Raw genomic sequence first — 21,606 nt, 5'->3', positions numbered from 1 at the left:
TAGCTGCGGTGGTATCATTGATGCATTACTGGCAATGGTAATACATCTACGTTAAATTTGCATCTGACGCAGCTCATTTAAACATGCTCAGTACCAGGAGCAGCATTTCTCTGTTGATGGTAATGTGCTTATTTTTCCATTAATGCGCATTAAAAGCATTTAACACACATGAAACAAATGTCCTGTAGTAATCTCAAAGGTGGCTTTCACCTGGACCATTACTCCTCATTATGAGATTGTATTTAAGAGTAAAGTTTTGTGTTTTTTTTTCACAATATTCTTTAATTGCAGAATCTCAAAACAAAAGAAAATCTCTGCCTGGGGTAATTTTCAGATCTCTTTCTATGGGTAAAACGGTGCTTTATCTGTGGAAATGGGCTTTTACAAAAATTGCCCACCCAATATTTTGGGTAAAAGTCCGCACGTAGGACCTGCGTGTTCCTGGGGGCGGGGTTGGGGAAGGATTTGCACTAAACATGCCCCCTTTTCCTTGAAAAAATCTACCTGTCACACAAATTAGGTGGTATGGGTGGCATTATTTTCCTTTTGGAAAAGTGGTGTAAAGTCAGTGGAGTAAAAAAAACAATTGTATTTTTTTTTTTTTTTAATAAAGCATTTGCTCATGACATTATAAACACTTAAATTGATGAACTAGGTCCTTATTTTCTAGTGCCTTAGTACCCTGGGTGCCAGCCAGTCATATTGCTCCAGCTTAGTATTCCAGTTAGCTGCTATACAGTCAATTCAAGTCTACCCCAGGCCTCAGTAAAAAGCAGTCCAGACTCCTTTTAGGAGGTCAGTAAATACTGCAGGATGTGTGCCTTCATGAAGGTACCTGCAAGAGACCTACAAAAAAAAAAAATGTTTTTGTGCAAAAACAGGAACATTTCCTAATATTTATGGAGCTGCAGTAATTTTCCAGTAAGGCACACTTTATTACACAAGAGAAGGCAATCCTTTTCTTTCTCTGAGGCACTCATCTCTATTTCAAGGCATAAAAAGCCATAATCTTCCATCTGACTTGCTGCCTCACCTTTAAGGTATTCCTTTTAACACTACCGAGCAGTCTTCACAGGGCATGTCCTGCCTGGTATGCAGCGTGAGAAATATCTAATATTTCTTACTCCAAAAGATTCATCCGATTGGAAGCAGGCGTTGCAATGTCGTCAAAGGGAGAGAAATGAAATGCAAATTCCATTCTTTCATCTATTGGAATCTTGATGACGGGCCTCGCTCTTCTGGCTTCTAATCATCATTAATAAAACCAATCTGTCTATACAAAAGAAAGCATTTCAGCTCCTCAGGTAGTGGCAGTTCAGTCATCCTATGGTGGTATTTGTGTCCAACACATTTCCTAATATACAGGCGGCATAACTGCATCAAGGAGAGAGGCCCTAGAAAAAGAGGCATATCAGAAGAATTACAAATGTCATGTGCTACAAGTTTCAGGAAACGTAACATCACAACCAACACATGGGTGCAGTCTTTTATCAGACCATCTTTATTAAGTTAAAAACGATTATTAAAGGGAATGCAACAACACACTGAACAAGTAAGACTCAACTGGGCATAATTTTTCTGTGGTGTGTAAATGGTGAAACATCAACAAATAATCAGACTACACCATTTTATTTGGGCTGGCTCGGGCGGGGGGGGGGGGGGTGATATTGCACTCTTGCATTACGGTGGGAAGGGGCCTATAGAAAATACATCTAGATCCATAAATCTGTCCCCACCCCCTACAGTCAGAAAAGTAATTCTGCAAACCAACCAGCTCTGCAGCTGCCTCCAGGCTAAATAAATTCACTCAGTGGGAATCCTCTTCACACACTTCAGTTCCTTTTGCTCTCTACACCTTTCTTCTCTCTTTGTTTTCCCCTCTCTCATCCCACTCCCTTATATACTAGCGCAGAGATAGGTCAGGTCTCCTGCTTCCCCAGCCAGCCAGGGCTGAGATAGTGAGGAGGCAGCAGTCACAGCTCCTGGTGGGGGAGGGGTCTTAGTCTTCATGCCTCATGATGTTTTAAGGGTTATGTATTTGATTGTGGTTATTGGGATGGCTGGGGAATTTATACAGTCATGGGATTGGAGTTGAACAAATTTGGCTAATTATAGTGGAGTAGTTGGTTTACTGGGTGAGTAGGATACAGATACTGTATGCTTGCAATGGTGTATTTGGGGAGTTTATGGGAGGGTTGGGGGAGGTTGATATAAGGCATGTCCATCAGGATGTGGTGGATTGGGTTTAATAAGATTGTATTTGTGCCTTGCTCATTTGGGATGATGTATTAATGATGTTTCTTGTATTGGTGGGATTATGTAGATGGAAAGGGATAGGGTGGGTGGGAGGTGTGTGTGAAGTGGGGTGTTAAATGTTATGTTTGGGTTGTACTCTGCTTTGGGGTTTTTATAATTAAAAGTGGATTATTAAAAGTAAATAGTTGCAAATGAAGGCTCATTGCACTGTAGCCCAACAGGGAGTCGTTCTGACTGAGCCTGAAGCCTAAAGGAACAGGAGGAAACTGCTGAGCCAAAAACAAAAAGAAAGACTACGCTTATGACTCTTTATGGAAGCTTTGCACTGAGTTCCTGGCAAGAATATGCAAATGTAAGCAAGGTAGAAAAAGAAAATGTGGATCTAGCCCGCAAAGATAACTTTTTACACATCACTAACAGAACATCACAGATGATCAAAAAACTCTGCCAGAAAGATTTCATTATTCTATTCAGGAAATTGGCGATTGCAATAAGAAACAGCACTGAAGATAATACACCAGGCCTTTCATGGCCATGTTTGGAGTAAGAGTGTCAGAAGCCCTGGATAATATACACTGTTACAGTTCAGAACCCAGCTACCAGTCTCTAAAGGGATTGGAAGATTTGGTGGCAGAGCATCATTGCATAACTGCAGTACAAGCTGCATTACAGAAACTGTGCATTATTTCACCATCACCCTTGTCATGGCTTCATTTAGGTTAGGCTGGTTACACTTAGAGTTGCATTCTTTTTGCAGTTATGACTTTGAATAGACTTCATTTCTTTGTACCTTCTCTGTTCAAAAACACCTGTGCTAAAGTGCTGTGAGGTGGGACTAATTCTGCTGGCCGCTTCCCGTCAGCATTCCTAGTCTTGGTGTCTGCTCCAAAGTCGATCAACAACTTAACCAGATCTGCGTTGCAATTCTCAGCAGCTGCATGAAGATTGGAGTCCAGATATTTGCCATCATTTGCATTTGCTCCTAGACAGTAAGCCATTAGCAAGAATAGAACAGAATGAGAACAAGTCTGTGCTGCTCAGCATTCAGCATAAAGAACGGGGCTCCAGTTCTCTGGTTTTACAGCATTGAAAAGTCACACTTGGTCTGCATAAGGAGTGGGGAGACTTTGACTAGCTGCTTACCTGACTAATCGATTAATGCTGATGAACCCGTGTTGAGTAACATCAGTTTCCACTGGGGAATGCAGGAGAGGCATACAGCATGGGGGGAAAAAAATCACATTTTTCACCACACTCCGCTATTGCTGCTGCTGCCAATGCAAAAACTGCAGCCATCTTAACTCATTAGCACAGTCAGCATCATGACTGATTGCTGTTAGCCATGCTTAGAAATATTTGCATGATATAAATAAATAAGGATAAATATATATACAGTATGTGCATACACATACACATGGATATATTAAAATCAACATTAAATCTTTGCTTCTATATTTCAAATTGTTTTTTCAACTTTTTTCTGAGAGAGAGATTTGGAGATTCACCTCTTATACAGGTCAATACAGTAAAAAATGCGGGAGAGCGGGCGCTCCATGTTGAGCACCCGCTCCCCCGACACGTGCCCAGGCACCTCTCCTGGGCACGCGATTCTGTATTTATATGAGGCGGTGCGCTAATAAGGAGGCGCTAGGGACAACAGCGCGTCCCTAGCGCCTCCTTTTCAGTGGTAGAGGTGGCTGTCAGCGGGTCCGATAACCAAAGCTCTATTTTACCGGCATCTGTTTTCGAACCCGCTGACAGCCACAGGTTAGGAAAATGGACGATGGTAAAATTGTGCGTCCATTTTCTAACCGCTGACAAGCTGGCAGATTTTTTTTTACTTTTTTGTTTTTGGTTCCTCTGACTTAATATCGCTAGGACATTAAGTCGGAAAGTGTACAAAAAAGCAGTATTTTCTGCTTTTCTGTACACTTTACCAGGTTGCTCAGAAATTAATGCCTGCCCTTGGAGACTAATAGCCTCATCAACATGCATTTGCATAAGATGAGCACTATTAGTTTTCCGGGGGGGGGGGGGGGTTGCCGCTCATTTTCGACACACTAAACTCCTTATTGTATAAGGGGTATTAGACGCGTGTCAAAAACGCGCGACCAATTGCAGGTTAAACAGTGCGCTCGGCCGAGCGCGTCTTAATGTATTGGCCTGTCAGTGTTCTAATGCTATTAAACAATCCCCACTGGATGGGGCATTTACTAGCAGTGAACAGTTTCTGGGCGACCTGAGAACCAGGTCACACACCTGTGTCTGGCCAGATGTCTGAGCATTATCAGATATGCTGTCAGACATTATAAACTAGTAAAACACATCCCTTCACTGTGGTTGATTGTTGAAGCACCTCACCGCACCGGACCAATATCTCAGCATGAATTATTGAAAAGAATAGTTAGGAATAAGGAAAGACTTTGATTCTTTCATGATTACAAATTTGATTACTCTGAGCAGGCTGTACAGGTTAAGCAAAGCACCCATAGCTTTGCAAAATTGCTTCTAACAATATATGATTCTCAAAGCCTTTTATATAATCTCGGGGGCCCCAGTTGCCCTTAACCACAGAACCAATGCCCTATCACAGTTCTGATCACAGACATTTCATTGTTTTTATTCTGAAGGTCCAGAGTTACCAAAAGGTGATTGGAATATGGTACCAGTGAGACCGGAGTGACTTGGATCCATGCCTGTCCTGTTTGGTAAGTTTGGGGGGAGGGTAAGAGCCAGCCTGGAGTCTATTTTTTTTTTTTTTTTAACTTTGGCAGCAAGGGTTTTGGTTTTAGTGGGCACTATTGGCAAACAGCATGCACTGAAATGAAATAAAACTCTCCACCAGCTAAAGAAACCCTGCACGTCCCTAGGAAACAGTACACCTGCATGAAGACTGTGTGGCTCAGGGGAATAGCCACAGTATTACAGAGGCTTTGTCTTCTAGGTCAGTGCTTCTCAAGCTAGACCCGGGAGTGCTCCCTAACCAGTCTGGTTTTCAGGATATCCACAATGAATATGCATGAGATAGAGTTGTATGCACTCCCTCCATTGCATGCAGATACTTTGCATGTATAGTCACACTCTTTATAACAAATTATTAAAGTTGGGTTTAATAAAATGCAGTTGAGACCAGGGAGTAAAAATGAAATTACTATTTACTAGTGTGCCTAATCCACTGTGTTTCCTGTTTCTTTCTAAAATGATATATTCTTCTGTTCTCCAAAAGGTTAAATGTCATCTATTTAGGAGAACAGTTTTGAAATTTTACTTTTTTTTTTTTTTTTGGCCTAGCTGCTTCCTCCTGCAATTTTGGGCTTTCATCTCCATTGGATCTTGCCTCAACTAGGGCTCTGAAGTCAGTTACTTGGAGTTGTTCCCCCCCCCCCCCCCCCAATTCATTTTCTCCTGCCCTCTTCCCTCTATAACACAATCATCACAGCAATAATCCTCAGTCACGGACCATGGCTCCTTTCTGAACCTGGTGCATGTGCCCCCTGCATCCCATTCGTAGGCAACACCATAATGCAATGGTTGGGATTCCCTCCCATACAGGCCGATATGGTACAGTGCGCTCCGACGGAGCGCACTGTTAGCCTGCTATTGGACGCGCGTTTTCCCTTACCCCTTATTCAGTAAGAGGAGGAAAACACGCGTCCAACCCGTGGCACCTATTAGTGCCCTCAACATGCAAATGCATGTTGATGGCCCTATTAGGTATGCGCGCGGGATACAGAAAGTAAAATGTGCAGCCAAGCCGCACATTTTACTTTCAGAAATTAGCGCTGACCAAAAGGTCGGCGCTAATTTCTTCCGGCACCAGGAAAGTGCACGGAAAAGCAGTAAAAACTGCTTTTCTGTGCACCCTCTGACTTAATATCATAGCAATATTAAGTCGGAGGTCCCGAAGAGTAAAAAAAGTAAAAAAAAAGAAAAAAATTTGAATTTGGCCCGCAGCTGTCGGGCCGAAAACCGGATGCTCAATTTTGCCGGCATCTGGTTTCCGAGCCCATGGCTGTCAGCGGGCTCGAGAACCAACGCCGGAAAAATTGAGCGTAGGCTGTCAAACCCGCTGACAGCCGCCGCTCCTGTCAAAAAGGAGGTGCTAGGGACGCGCTAGTGTCCCTAGTGCCTCCTTTTACCCGGATCTACCGCCTGATCTAATTTAAATACTGAATCGCGCGCACCGGCGAGTGGCCAGTGCGCACGCTGGGAGAGCGGGCATTCGCCCGCTCTCCCGCAGACTTTACTGTATTGGCCCGATAATGTGGTGGCTGTCAATGCTGCCTCTGTAGCATTTCCAAACCCTGCTGGCCCAATCTGCAGAAGTTAGGTCAAGGAATCCAGTGCAGGTCTCCAACATAGCTCTGCGGTTACCTAACTGAAGGAGCTTCTTGGCGCACTCCACTTGCTGGCTCTTACAAGCAAGATAAAGTGGGGTTCCCAGGTGCTGGATACTGCGCTGGAAATTTGCCCCGTGCGATACGAGGGACTCCACACATTCAGTATGACCTAAAGAAAAAAAGATAATTTAAGCTACAAACAATGTTTTTTTAATATAATTCTAGTCTCCTGTCTTTGCTTGATGTTTTCTGTTGGATTGTTGAGACAAATACTTTAGGGCCAGATAAACTTGGCATTTTTCTCAAAGAAGAAACTGGGTTTGTAAAGTAAGTTATGTGGCACAAATAACAAAAAAATTAGCTAGAAATTTGCTTATGCAGAGCAGATAGCTATAAAACTGTAGATTCTTCCTGATATCTGCACATACTGAAACTGATGGGACTCGCTGTGAGTGTTCCAGTGCAGCTGGCAGAGGGCAGATTCAACTGACAGTGGAAGAGGAATTGGATTCAGGCGACAACCAGCACAGGCCCTGACTTTTATGGTCTGAGGTACTAATAGGCAGACATAAGGGAAAAAGCATAGGACTGCTTCTAAGCCCAAGTCCATAAACAAAAATGTCATCACTATCAGAATTTTCAAGAAGGCTCATCACCCAGTAAAAATGTTGCTAGAAGTACATTTTTATGAGTTTTTATAAGGCTTGGTAATAACTTCATGGAGCAGCAGTTGCTACCTTTGGGGCCAATGCAATACAGTGCGCTCAGCCGAGTGCATTGTTTAACCCATTGTCGGACGCGGGTTAAATAGGTGCTAATCCACCCCTAATGCAATAGGAGGATTAGCGCCTATTTAACGTGCATCCGACGCAGAGTGAATGAGTTAGCGCTCATCACATGCAAATGCATGTGAATCAAGCTATTACTCATTCACTCCAAATGCAAAAAGATATTAACGCCTGCCTGGAGCTGAGCGCATTGAAAAGAAGTACTGCTTTTCTGTACTTCTTTTTTTAAAGTTAAAAAAAAAAAACCTTGCAGACCGCCGAGTTATGAAAACCGATACCAGTAAACTCGGCCTTGGTTTTCATACCGGCGTCGGTCTTCATAACCGGCAGCCGCGGCAGGTTGTGTTAGCAAGGAGGCACTAGGGTCGCGCAAGCGACCCTAGCGCCTCCTTCCTAGCGTGACCCCCTAATTTACATATTGCATGACGCCCCTCCTTGCAGGCGCCATGCGTGCGTTAAGAAAGTGGGTGCTGAAAAGTCAGCGCCCGCTTTCCGTGAAGATTATTGCATCGGCCCCTTTGGGAGAGGCATGACTGTGGCCTGCATGGTGCGGCAGATGCTGCCGTTGGAGGCTTGCTGGGCAGACTGGATGGACCATGTTAGTCTTGGGAACGGCGCACTGTATCACTGAAAGAGCTGAAGAGCTAATGCTCAGGTAGTGCGACGCACTAGATGGAAAATGGTCACACTGTAATTCCCTGAGGTAGGACGGCTATTTAGAGGGAACTGCAGTATGGTTTTGGGTGTAACTATCATTTCTCCCTCCCTTTCCCCAGCTTCTCTCCCAGTTTTAGCAATTTGGGTTTTTGCAGTTGTGGCTCATGATCTAATGAGCCCTGCCTGCAGGGAGACCCCTCCTCAACCCCCCAACTCCAGACGGGGTTGTGGGCTGTTATCTTTGGCCCCTCCATATACATAATGTGGGAAGACTTTTGACTAGTCATAAGCTGGGTGGAATAAACGGGAGGATCACGTCGGTGGCACAGAAAGGCTATCTTTGGCTGCTTTTCTGTACCTCTCTTTGCAGCTTCATGAATGGGTGATGCCAGGTCACACACTGGATGCGGGCTGGCTCCATTTTGTACCAAGAGATTCACACAGGCTGCGTTGCCACTGATGCAAGCGTTAAACAGAGGCGTGTGCCAATCCAGGCTAGCACCATCCACCTGGAAAACAAACCCACCACAAGATATTTCATTTAGAAAACCAAATCAGAAGTTTAAAATAGCCTGAAGGTAATTTGTTTCAAGCTTTGCCACTTCAAGTGGCAAGAACTGCCCAGAGTTTAATACCCTGAAAGTGTCTGCTACAGAAAAATATGAGCTGTGGTCACAATTTCAGACCAATACGCAGCGTGAACCATTGAATCAGGGAGAAAAACCAAGTTAGAAAAATTCAAAGAGTATTTTGTAGTGGCGCAGTTAACATTTTAGCAGGAGCTCTGCTTTTCCTCAAATAATTTAAGACACTTTGTTTAAAGTAATGATTTGTTGCTGAAATCATGGCAACACAGTAATATGGGTGCATAATGACACAATCATGGTCCGTAAGTAAAACAAGTGCACAGGGGCCTGGTTAACCTACATCTATTCATTTTTATCAATAAAATGATTCTAGGAATACTTTGTTTCAAATCACACTTTGTAAAATCACTTCTGTCCGCTTCATGCCATCCTAAAGAAATCAGGGCTAAAATGCAGATTGGGAATAATATTAATGAATTATGGGAGACTATCTTGCTGTTTGTCGGGTATACTTTATCACTTTCTAAGAATGCATACCTAAAGAGTCTGGCGAATCTGACTGCTAAATACAGTGATCAGACCTCTGTATAAGGAAGAGGTTTTCCCACCTTACTTGTAAAGCTCCTTACTTTTGCTCCGTGTTTCAGTAAGGCACTGGCACAAGCCAGATGGCCCCCTAAGCAAGCTCCATGGAGAGGAGACACCTGATCCGCCGTGATTAGGTTCACACTGCAGCCCTTGGGAAACACAACCAAGGCAGAATTAACAAACAACTCATTATTCACCAAGGAACCGCTCCAGACTACCAGAGCCAGCTGTATAACCTGCACGCTGAATTGGCCAAGAAGCCCAACTGGTTTAATCAGAATTTTTTTTTTTTTACAGCAGAGGCTAATGTGTCAGAAGTACAAACTCTCTAAATTTTGAACTTTATACCTGAACGGTAAAATCTGCAGCCCCACGGGATGCAGTAAGCTGATGGCATGCAAATGCCTCGTGTGTAAAGAAAAGCTCGCTAAACAGAAAAAGTGCACTTATTTTAGCCAAGGCATTTGCAAGCCATTCAACTGCAAATCCACCAGTAGAAAAAAAAAAGTGTATATAAAGCACAGGAGGAAAAAAAAAAACAAGCAGCAGTGGAACAAGGAGCCAGAAGCCAGCAAAATAGAGCAGAGAAAATGCAGATGGAAAGAAAATGCTGGCAGCCCCTCCGGCCAAGCGGAGAATATGCCACCTCTATGAGCCCAGCCACAGTGTTGTGGTTCAGTCCAGAGATGGCAGGCAGAGGAGGGCGCTGTGTGACACTGTTGCTGGTATGGAGCTGGGGGGATCCCACTTGTCAGCCAGTGCACAGTCCTTCCAAGTTCTACCGCTCTGCATCACGTTGGGTGCCTGAGACCCCTGGACCAAAAATAGTCCTTTGTCCACATAGGCTGTTGCTGCTGCTGCCTCCACCTTCCAACACTGCCTCCCTCCATGTTGCCTGTATGGATCGATGCCTCCTGTTTCCAACTGCGGTCTTCCTTACACCCAGCGAGAGCCACAATTGCTTTCTACCTGTCTCATCGCAGGGTGCTGGTCCGCTCCTGTGTGGAGCACTTCAACAAGGCTGCCAGTGGGCAGGGCAGTCCCGTCTGCACAGCAGTGATGGGAGGAAGGAAGTAGTGCTATCGGCAGTGATGGCATGTCCTGGCAGGCTGTCTTCAGTCAGGAGGCAAATACCACAGGAAGTTTAACTCCTGCTCTGACCCAGGAGTTAAATTTCCTGCAGTAAAAATATGCGGCCCAAGTTAGCACACTTCCTCACATTGCAGAGTAATAGCTTATTGCCCTGCAGTTTGCACTGGCACACGTTAATCCTAGTGTAGATTTTAAACTGGTGTTTTAGCATGAGTTTTTCTGCACAAAAAAGAACATGTTTAATACCAAGGTTAATTTGGTGTGGGAAAACTGCCAAAAAGTGCAGGTTAAAATTGGTGCTAAGGTCAGCATGTTTTATTACATCGGCCCCAAAATTTACTTAAGACAAATCACCAAAGTATTTGGAGAGAAATGATATGGTAACAAGATCAATTGTTTCAGAATGCGGACTTTCAGGAGAACTGATGAGTTTGATGTCCTCTGCTTTAACATCAAACTCAGCAAATAATAGACAGGTCATTAAACACAAACAAAGGGGCTGACGCAATAAAATGCATATAAACACATGCGTCCCAACTGGGCGCCCGTTTTTACAGTGTGAGCACATCCACCTCACTTGTGCCCTTGATAAGAGCATAAGAACATGCCATACTGGGTCAGACCAAGGGTCTTTCAAGCCCAGCATCCTGTTTCCAACAGTGGCCAATCCAGGCCATAAGAACCTGGCAAGTACCCAAAAACTAAATCTATTCCATGCTACTGTTGCTAGTAATAGCAGTGGCTATTCTCTAAGTTGACTTAATTAATAGCAGGTAATGGACTTCTCCTCCAAGAACTTATCCAATCCTTTTTTAAACACAGCTATACTAACTGCACTGACCACATCCTCTGGCAACAAATGAAAAAGAACTTTCTCTGATTAGTTTTAAATGTGCTACACGCTAACTTCATGGAGTGCCCCCTAGTCTTTCTATTATCTGAAAGAGTAAATAACCGATTCACATCTACCCGTTCTAGACCTCTCATGATTTTAAACACCTCTATCATATCCCCCCTCAGCTGTCTCTTCTCCAAGCTGAAAAGTCCTAACCTCTTTAGTCTTTCCTCATAGGAGAGCTGTTCCATTCCCTTTATCATTTTGGTCGCCCTTCTCTGTAACTTCTCCATCGCAACTATATCTTTTTTGAGATGTGGCGACCAGAATTGTACACAGAATTCAAGGTGCGGTCTCACCATGGAGCGATACAGAGGCATTATGACATTTTCCGTTTTATTCACCATTCCCTTTCTAATAATTCCCAACATTCTGTTTGCTTTTTTGACTGCCGTGGTAGCTCCTAATATGGAATCTAACATGCAATAGTCAATGCTACCTGGTTGATGAGGTTGTTCAGTGCAAGAAGCTGTCCGTGAATCGCGGCATCATGCATGGGAGACCAGTCCGAAACAAAATCTGCGCAAGGAAGAAGTTCATACAGTTAGTAACTTCTCATCCTGATAGTTTGGTATCTAGACCAGCTCAAACAGCTGCAGGCAGTTCAGTGCTCCTCTTCTGTTAATGGGGAGAATCGTTTTCAAAAGGAATCTAGGCAGCTTTGCTCCAGAGTTAGGTGCCTAGACCCCTGGGCTTTAAATGAGCTGCTGTTAAGATAATCTTCCCAAGGGAGAAGGAGAAAACTATTTATGCATTTATTTAGATTTTAAGTCACCAGAAAGTCCAAGGCAATGTATAACAATAAAAAAGAAAAATCAGTTTCTTCCTCAGAGCCCCACAAAAAGGGCACAATAAACAGCTACCTTTGTACCTTTAGCTAGTTTTCAAAGAGAAATTGCCTGGGTACAAAAGTACTCGGGTACTATGGCACAATGCAGCTTATTGTAGTTTGCCCCCGATATTGATGCCATCATCATAACCCACAGTACATCACAGTACAACCCAGGTCATTTCAGTAGATGTGTGCTGGCACATATTTTCTGTGCGGTGAGGTTATTGCATTGGACTCCTGAGTGACCCCTGTGGGAAGTCTGCAGTGCCAAATGGGAAGACTGAATTCAAGATTCAAGTCAGCTCGCAGACTTGGTGAGGGCAAGGGGCAAAATGGGTTTAGGAAAACACTTCAGTGACACCCGTTAGCTGCCTCCCTGTGAACGAAGAGTTCCTGAAGGTGTCGTCTGGGTTCACCATGTTTATATCCCGCTCAAATAGAACATATTCATGACAAAGATTGTCTTCTACTCGGTAAGAAAACTGAAATTCTGTAAGAAATATTGTGACATTTCACAATATACCTACAACACTATGTAAACGCTGACAGTATTAATGCCAATGACTGGTATATAATCAAAGGATAAGACTGTGGTCATAAGTGTAGTTTTAAATTCAAACAATACATCAGACTAATCATTAACAGAATACCAATAAGGGAGCTTGATAGAAATGATACATATATTAGACTGACAAATATTTAAAAATGTAAGTTTTCAAAATTACCAAGGTTTCTTCCTTGGTGAAAGTCTGACTTCAGGCTGTTAGAATTTATTAAAACAGATCATAAATCTCACCTTTGAACTTGCCCTGGTTTGTGAATTACTGAATCGGTGCAGTATATGACTTAAAAGCATGTGAGATTCATGTTTGTGTTTGGAATATCAGAATTAAACTTCTTGCATATAAGACATGGTTGCCAACTTTGGCTGCACCTGTTCCAGGTGATATCATATCTTTAAACCTATGTTCCTTATAGAGAGGGCAGCTTAGTCACATGTTACATCCCTACCCCCATAAAAAGCACTAGAGTATGTGTTGTGGGTATGTCAGATTTTTCATGTAAAGTTTAAACACATAAACATTACATACCAAAAACCCCTAAGTTATCTGTAGATCTTTAAAAGGGTGATGATGTTTAATGTATTATTTACATTGTTTGGGTGTGTCTTAGATAATTCCACCCTCTTCTTTAAATGTGCTGCCAATTCACTATCAAGGGGCTTTTTCCACCTCTGCTCCACTCAACAAGATGCACTTTATTTTCATCAAATAATTAACAAGCAGGTTCTCTGTTGCAGGGCATTGAAATGAATGTCAAGAAAGTTTTATGTTTGCTTAATTTTATCCACAGATATACTCCATTGTCCCTTAGCAATATTTTTCACACATTTCTGATGTTTGCATGTATGGCCTACCAGGCACTTACCAGTGTGGAAGTTTCTGGCAAGAGGTAGAACAGTAGGAGTTTGTGTATATTCATGGCCCATCCCCACCAGGTCCTTTCTACCAAATCTATAAGTGCTCAAAGAGTCATTTGGGGGAGTAGGAATTGTGTGTGAAGAGAGGGAGAGGCGGCATATGGCTGGCTTTTTTCCTGAGCTGTAGAGGAAAGGGATAGTCCCTTCTTTTCCAGTTAGAACAAGTTGAGGTTCTCCGGTTTGGTGTGGGAGTTTATGGGAAGAACCTGCAATCGTAGTCCAGGGAAGGCAATCTTGCTAGTCCAGAGGATAAGGGGACCTTTTCAGGGAGCTTGTTATGGGTGTCGTCCATGGCAGACCCACAGCACGGTCCCCTCACTTCTCTGCAGTAACTCCAGCTCCTGGTTCCTCCTCTCTGGCGGTGGCGGGCCGCCAGCTCCGTCCTCGTGCCTCCCCTGGTGCTTCAGCTGCTGTCCCTGGCATTCCCAGTCCAGCCACCACGTCCATTGCTTCACGTCGGGCCTGTGTGGCCCGCGGAGAGACACTGCTACTTGGCGCCATGCCCCTCCCTAGGCGCACGCGCATCTTCAAGTAGGGACTGCAGCAGGAACTTAGGCACAGCCCCGGATGATGACGTCAGCAGAGCACCGGTACTTAAGCCCGGGCGCCACTCTCTAGCTTTGCCTTTGCAACAGGTCTCTTCGCTAGTCGAGTACTCCTTGCCTCCTTTGAGATTCATCTCGTTCCTGTATTCCTGTTCCTCGTTTGAACCTGGTTCCTGTCTCCTTGTTCCTACGTTCCTGCCTTGCACCTTTCTACGGATTGCCTACATGGACTTTGATTTTGCTTTGTCTGACCACGCCATTGTCACTCTCCAAATCCAGACCTCTGCTTCGCCTGACCATGCCATTGACTCTCTCCAAGCCCGGACCTCTGCTTCGCCTGACCACTCCATTGACTCTCTCCAAGCCCGGACCTCTGCTTTGCCTGACTACATCGTTGCCTCTCTCCAGATCCCGACCACTGCTTTGCCTGACTATGCTTCTAGACTTATCTCCGTGATCAGACCTCAGCCTTGCTTGCCACTGCTTCCAGATTGCCGCCAGCCTTGACTGAAGCCTGTTCCGACGCCTCTTCTGCTTACCTCCTGGACTTGGTCAATTCAGGCTTCGGCCTGCTCTTGCTTGGGCGCCCCCTGTCTGCCTTCGTTCCTTTGGTGCCCGAATTTCCAGGACACTACCTTGTTCAGTTTAAGACTGTACCACCTCTCTCCTGCTGTCTCTGGGCTGAACTCAATCTCCTCATCGAATACATACAGAGGCCCACCTAAGTCCAGCTGGCCCCGGCACCCAAAGGCTCAACCCGAGGGAGAACGAGGGCTGGTATTGGTGAAGTTCCAGTGGCCTCTGTACATCAGCCCTCTCTACCTGCCGACGGTGGGGACCCTATGGGTTGCGTCAACCCCACCTCGGCCCAAGGGTCCACCTCCGGCGTAACAGAGCTGCTGCACCAGCAAGGTACTGTGTGAGCAAATTTAGTTGGGAGTATGGGAGTAAAGGATTCCTATGTGTTCTTTGCAAAGTCTTAAAGAGGAAGGGAGACCTACAGGGGCTTATGAGATTCCAAGCCTCTTCAATCATTCTCAAATGCTTTCATGAATTAATCTAAGCTTTGGAGATTTCTTTTTCTGTACTGTACTACTCTTTTGAGTTAACTTTTTTTTCTGTTTTAGAACAGCATTTGTGTGAGGACTTTGAGCAACTGAGTATTTATCTCCTTGGGTATTGGAACAAGTGCTCCTTCTCCCCTGCCCCCCTCCCCCCATCGGAAGAACCTTGTCCAAGGGCTGCAGCAAGTTTTTCCAGGACTCTGCAGCACCCGAAGGTGGCCCCTTGATCTGCACAGAGAGGACACTGTGGAAGGGGACTACATGCAAAATCCAGGTTAATATGAGTATCAGGACATATAGGGAACTTAAACTATGAGGTGCAGTCACAAGGACTCAGATTTTTGATTCTTCTCTCAAAAGCGCCAGTCAAAACTAGGTAGTCAAATATCTTTCAGTATTTTAGCAGTCTGTTGTACTAACATTTAAAGCAGAATTTAACAGTAATTGCATCAGCCTACTGTGTTTATATGAAGGATGGATTAATAAGTTCAATTATAGATTTTGCCTTAAGATCCTTACCATAGTAACACATAATTTTAAGGCAGATTTGAAGACTTGAGTGTTGGCCCAGAATTATGTTCAGTTTTCTTTAAAGCCATATTCAGCAAAGGTTTCTACTATCCCAACTCTTATCTGAACTTAAAAACTAAAAAAAAAGACTCCAAACCTCTCAATGTCTGAGCAGGAAACTGCTAAAACATTTAACTACATGTCAGAAACTGGAACTTTAGTCCTGCGAGGCTGTCATGTTTTCAAATGATCTGTGCAGAAGTGTGCAGTTGTGACTACCAAAACTATCTCACACACACACACACACAAAAGAAAAAATGTGTTCATTTGGTTTGCCGCCTTTGTTAGTATTTTGCCATGTCTGAATTCCTATTGCACTCATCATATTTCATGTTCAAGTTCTTTTCACTGTATCTACAGTAAACATATTTTGTACTGTATGACCCTAAGGTTAGAACAAAAGAGCTATCATGTGCTTAACAATAAGAATTGCTATTGCCACTTGAAATATCTAAAGCACATATCAAGCTTTGCTAGACTGAGCGAACATCAGGTACACACATGTATTTCTGTAAGCTGAATGGAATCTGCCTCCTCCCCACCTACCAAACTCAATTTCTAGAGGCAAACTTTCCTCTTTTGGTTTTCCTATCATCTCTAAGAGGTTAGAACATTTTCTATCTTCCGATGCACAGTATAGAAAACAAATATATTTACCGCTCATCAAGGGGTTTGATACGTAGGCTGTAGAAGGCTGCCCTCTCATGCCATGGGACCCACCAGCCTTTCCACTCGCTCCCTCTGCATCCATCCTTTGTCGGGAAGTGCAGTTCTATGAAGCAGTTCATCGGAAGGGTTCGAACTCCATCTCCGCTGAAGCATATGCAAGTTGCATGAGTAACCTATTACAGGAGTGTGGTGCAAGCAGAAGAGTTCAGACAGGAAGGCTGGGACTTGATGCAGCCAGCCAGGAGGGAGGCAGGAGTATCACCATGAGCCGAGTACCTGTGTTCATCCCCAACAAAAGAGGCTCTCATCCCCAGCCACAGGTTAAAAAAGCCACACTGTGCAAGGCGAAGAATATTGCTGCTGTCGTCATATCCTCTCCAAAGCCACGACCAATCAGCATTTCTGGCTTTCCTTCTATTGATTCAGGAAGGAAATTCTTAGTTTGCCAAAACAAAAAAACAAGAAAATCCTCCAGAAAATGAAAGGCATAGAAAAGCCAGTTAGACTGGTTGAAGGAAATATGCCTTTGGGGAGGTTAGGGAAAGCAGTGCAGAGAGACAGGGGCGAGCACACTGCTATTCAGCAGAAGGAATCAATTAAGTTGTTTTGAGAGAACACTTTTAAAGACCTCTTAACTCTACATATTACTAGAATTCTGCAGGCACACTGCACTAAGGAACACTGAGTGGACTTATAATTTAAAATGATCACTAACTCTGTCACATGCCTTAAATTATGTACTCAATGAAAATATTTTATCTGCCTTGAAGTGAAACTATCATCTTAGAAGTAGACAGACTGTCTTGTATCTGAAGCATGACCATTATTGTATGCAGGGTACTGTAACTACCCAGACCTTACTTCTGCTTTGTTTTTTATTGCTCTGCAATGTCTTTTGGCACAAGTAACTCTGTTCTGTGTTTTTATTTTTGACCACAGTGCTCTAAAAGATGAGGCAATCTTAAATTTAGTGTCTTCAAATCAAGATCCCTTATGCATTTGATAGCAATCACAGGCAGCACTGACCCAGACAAAGAAGGTTTGAACCTGACTCAAGCCAAGGACCTGTTTCTGGCTCAACTCCAAGACCACAGTCAAGACTAGCTAAGCAGGAGCCAAACCCGGAGAGACTGCTCTGGTTGAAGTGATACAGGAAGTTATTAGCTTGTCTGAATCTGACTTCTCTCACTGACCAGTAAAATCGCTTAAGGGAGGTCTCTCACTTTGCTGTACTCCTGAATTCCAATTTTTTTAGACTAAAGTTAGTTTATTTTAAATCATTTAACTGTCACTCCATAAATTATAATGGTTTACAATAAAACATACATAATAATAAAAATAGAAAACTAAAAAACTTCACAACCATAGAAACATATCATGACATTTACATAATATCTGTTTCCTTACCACATCTTTCATATTCTTCATTACCTCGATGCTTAGCTTCTAAAGATTTTCCTAAATAGCAATATTTTTAACATTTTTTTTTAAACTTTTAATGTCGCCCAAAGTGCATAATTGTTCCATTATAGCACTCAATAAATTGGGATCTGCTACTGTTATAGCCGTCGCCCACCCCTTCCCTAAATGGGCCTGTTGAATTGTTGGAATAACCAACAGACCTTGATTAGCAGTTCGTAAGCAATGTTGTGGGGTATATAATTGAAGGCTCGCACCTAGCCATACTATTTCTGGGTTATAAACAATTTAATGTATGAACATTAAGACTTTATATTGTATTCTAAAGTGAACTGGTGACCAGTGTGATGTGGATAGCACCAGGTTAATATGATCATATCTACGTGAACCTGTTAAAACTCTAGCTGCTGAGTTAGCAGCAACCATGGAGATCTGATCATAGGCAGGCAGTCCCAGCAATAGTGAGTTACAATACTCTAATAAAATTCTTATACTTAAGTCCTTTGTTAATAACGAGATGACTAAACACATTGATGTTTTAGATGGGAGGGAGTCCCATCCTGCATTTAATATGAATGAGATGATATTAAATGTAACCAATTTTAATGATTAAGAAAAGTAGAAACAAAAGTCAGCAAACAAGTCGTAAGGGATATCCCTTTTATTGGGCTAACTTAACATCATTGTGACTAGCTTTCGAGAGCTCTGCCTTTGTCATTATCGGGTCCGTGAGCTATGGCTGATGTTGCTCAAATATACACATGAAAAGCAAGTGTGCTCAGAGTGTCACTGGCACTGGTTTGAAAGGGAACCCAGCTCCCTCCTGGGATTGAAGGCTTCTTTGTAGGGAGTGGGGAGGAGGGCTGAGTGGGTTCACCAAAATGTGCAAAATTATCTTGATTCTTTGTTTGCAAATATAGCGCAAGAATATTCACTATAGAAAAAACAAAGAGCTTGTTCTGCTTTCAGTGTTTTGAAAGCTTATGGTAAAGGCAACTCTGTTGCACAACAGGTTCAGCTACTGGAACTAGAAAGTACAGTAAAAGCCCTGTTCTCTAGCACTCGGCCAACCAGAAAGCTCAAATAAGTGACATTATTGTTCTTACTACTGCCAAGAAGATTTTAAACAGAAAGGGGCGGATTTTAAAAGGCCCGCGCGCGTAAATCCTTCCGGATTTACGCGCGCATGGTCCTCGCACGCCTATTTTGCATAGGCCGCCGGCGCGCGTAAGTCCCGGGGCTTTCGAAAAGGGGTGAGAAGGGGCGTTTCAGGGGCGGGCCGCGGCATTTCGGGGGCGGGCCCGGGGGCGTGGTCGAGGCCTCCGGACCAGCCCCCGGGACCGGAGGACGGAGCGAGGCTGCCGGCGACGCGCGCAAAGTTACGCCTGCTTTCAGCAGGCGTAACTTTGCCGACAAAGGTAGGGGGGGGGGTTTAGATAGGGCCGGGGGGGTGGGTTAGGTAGGGGAAGGGAGGGGAAGGTGGGGGGAGGGCGAAGGAAAGTTCCCTCCAAGGCCGCTCCGAAATCGGAGCGGCCTCGGAGGGAACAGGCAGCGCGTGCTGGGCTTGGCGCGCGCAGGTTGCACAAATGTGCACCCCCTTGCGCGCGCCGACCCCGGATTTTATAAGATACGCGCGGCTACACGCGTATCTTATAAAATCCAGAGTACTTTTGTTTGCGCGAACAAAAGTACGCGATCGCGCAATTTTTTTAAGTCTACCCTTAAGGTTGTTGTTCCAATACAATGATAGAATTTACTATTGCAATGAGCAAAATTACTTCTTCAGAGGTACAGTCCAGTAAACACAAAAACAGAGAGTAGAATATGTTCCAAGTGTCCCTTTGGCTTTTCCAAAAAAAAACATGGCATCCTCTTTGCTACTACAAACTGTCCCTTACTACTACTACTACTACTACAGTGCTACTGAACATACACAGCACTGCACAAAAACACATAAGAGTCAGTAGCAGTTTATAATATAAGGGGTAATTTAAAAAAATATTTATACATGTAAAAGTAGCATATATTATAACAATTTTCAAAAGCCCATTTATTTATTTATTTATTTATTTATTTTGGTTTTATATACCGAAGTTCGTGGAAGACATCACATTGGTTTACAATAAAAATATAAAACATACGATTCAAAATAATATAATGAAATACAAAGTTTTGTTAAGAGAAACAGTAAAAATGCACAAATAAAATGTATGTGCTTAATGTGCACGTATATACATAAAACCTATTGACAATTCAATAGCACAGATCGTAGCACTTTTCAAAAGCCCACTTACGCACTTAAAACTGGATTTTGTGTGCATGAGCTTTTGAAAAGTGCTACGATCTGTGCTATTGTCAACAGGTTTTACGCGCGTAAATGGGCTTTTCAAAAGTGCTACAATATATGCTACTTTTACACCTATAAAGACTTTTGAAAATTACCCCCTAAGGTTGTAAGTGTCATAACTCCTCTGGATTTGCTCTACTCTTCTTTCCAGCAAGCTGTGGAATTTTAGCATGGTGCTAGAAATCCTTAATTGCAAAAACTTTGCCAAACGGTTCTGACCCTTTGGATATAAATTGAGATGGCTGAGCTTTCTTCCCCGTGAGATAAAGGGGGAATTCTCCACTCCCAAAAAAAGTAAGAGAAACCAAGGAATAGGCCCACTGCAGGGAAAGACAAATGGTCTTCGACTGGAAATCTGAAAAAATAGAGAACACCTCCAGCGAGCAGGTCACCATTCACACTGCACCTCACAGCTTCTTTGCCAGCATTCTCCAGTCTACTAGTGAGTTTGTTTATGCACTGTAGAAAACCCATGGATTATGCAAATGATAAGTGCTGTTTCATCACACACTTTAAACACATATTCCTTAAAACAAAATTTCTACTGGCAAGGACACTTACAAAAATAAATCATATCTTCAGTAATGTTGTCTCACACCATCTCTTAATTGCAGTGAGTTATCCTAGTCCTTTGTGGGTTGTACAATAATGGCTAAACTTTTTTTTGTGTCTAGGATGACCACACAGCAACAGGTCAAGGGTGACAAGCTGAGCCAGTCCTGGTTTTGCATGCAGAGATGGAGTCCTGCTTTTCATAGGAAACATGACAAGAAAATCCAAACTGCATCGTTATGCATGCAATGGTGTACAAACAGAACTGGCTCAGCTCATCCCCCTCATCACCCTGTTTCTAAAGCATCTGTTGTGTCATGTCTCTTTCTCTGTATTGGTATTTCTTATTACTTATTATGAGGTGCTCAAAATGGTCTTATGGGCCCTCCCCATTCAGTTGGGTTTTCAGAATATCCCCAATGAATATGTATGAGAAATATTTGCATACACAGGAGATTAATGCATGCAAATAAATCTCATGCATATTCATTAGGGATATCCTGAAAACTCGACTGGCTGGGGGGGTTGCGCACCTCTGTTATTACTCTGTTCTATGGTGTATGCTTAAGCATGGGCTACCATGTAAGGACACAATCTCTATGGAGTGCTTGCATTTTTTGTATTTGAGAAAAAAAATTGCTGCATTTAAGGTTTTTGGTCTTCAGGATGCATGATTTTGTACTGTGTGTTTCCTGAAAGAGACAAACATGCTGGAGCTTCCTTGAATCATGCATCTATATATGTCTGAACATTATACTGTGAGGAACTCTCTTCAGTAACAACTTACAATGAGCTATAGCAGTTCCATGGGCTTCAACAAAGAGGAAAAATATTAGTATTCAGTCTGGTTGTAGTATTCAGTCTGGTTGCTGTCAGCACCTTCAGTAATGCATTGTCCAATTTGCAGCCTTTCCTTCAGTTCTGC

The 21,606-nt window shown here is 43.3% G+C and overlaps 1 protein-coding gene and 1 long non-coding RNA gene across 6 annotated transcripts in view; one reads left to right on the top strand and one right to left on the bottom strand.

The window, feature by feature from the left end:
- LOC115092603 overlaps nt 1-21,606 on the top strand; it is a 110,433-nt gene that overhangs the window by 43,743 nt on the left and 45,084 nt on the right. Inside the window, exon 2 of the long non-coding RNA XR_003857036.1 lies at nt 4,887-4,964. This is a non-coding gene — a long non-coding RNA (uncharacterized LOC115092603). The remainder of the gene's footprint in view (nt 1-4,886; nt 4,965-21,606) is intronic.
- Nucleotides 585-21,604, bottom strand: ASB9 (ankyrin repeat and SOCS box containing 9). 5 transcript variants are annotated; one of them, XM_029603620.1, is made up of 8 exons: nt 21,469-21,555; nt 16,352-16,536; nt 11,643-11,722; nt 9,258-9,365; nt 8,400-8,550; nt 6,631-6,765; nt 3,047-3,238; nt 586-1,394 (listed from the first exon to the last, which is right to left on the bottom strand). In XM_029603620.1, exons 2-8 carry the CDS (start codon nt 16,443-16,445, stop codon nt 1,246-1,248), a joined length of 909 nt encoding a protein of 302 aa, XP_029459480.1. In that variant the 5' UTR covers nt 16,446-16,536; nt 21,469-21,555; the 3' UTR covers nt 586-1,245. The 5 variants fall into 5 exon arrangements, with proteins under 5 accessions (XP_029459482.1, XP_029459481.1, XP_029459480.1 ...); XM_029603624.1 differs by lacking the exon at nt 16,352-16,536 and having other exon boundaries at nt 21,469-21,604; XM_029603619.1 differs by lacking the exon at nt 21,469-21,555 and having other exon boundaries at nt 16,352-16,788.

Source organism: Rhinatrema bivittatum, chromosome 5 (genome assembly GCF_901001135.1).
Source record: "Rhinatrema bivittatum chromosome 5, aRhiBiv1.1, whole genome shotgun sequence".
In the NCBI taxonomy this organism is placed as follows: Eukaryota; Metazoa; Chordata; class Amphibia; order Gymnophiona; family Rhinatrematidae; genus Rhinatrema; species Rhinatrema bivittatum.
The sequence above is the reverse complement of the archived record's forward strand: the minus strand, read 5'-3'. Positions and strand labels throughout refer to the sequence as shown.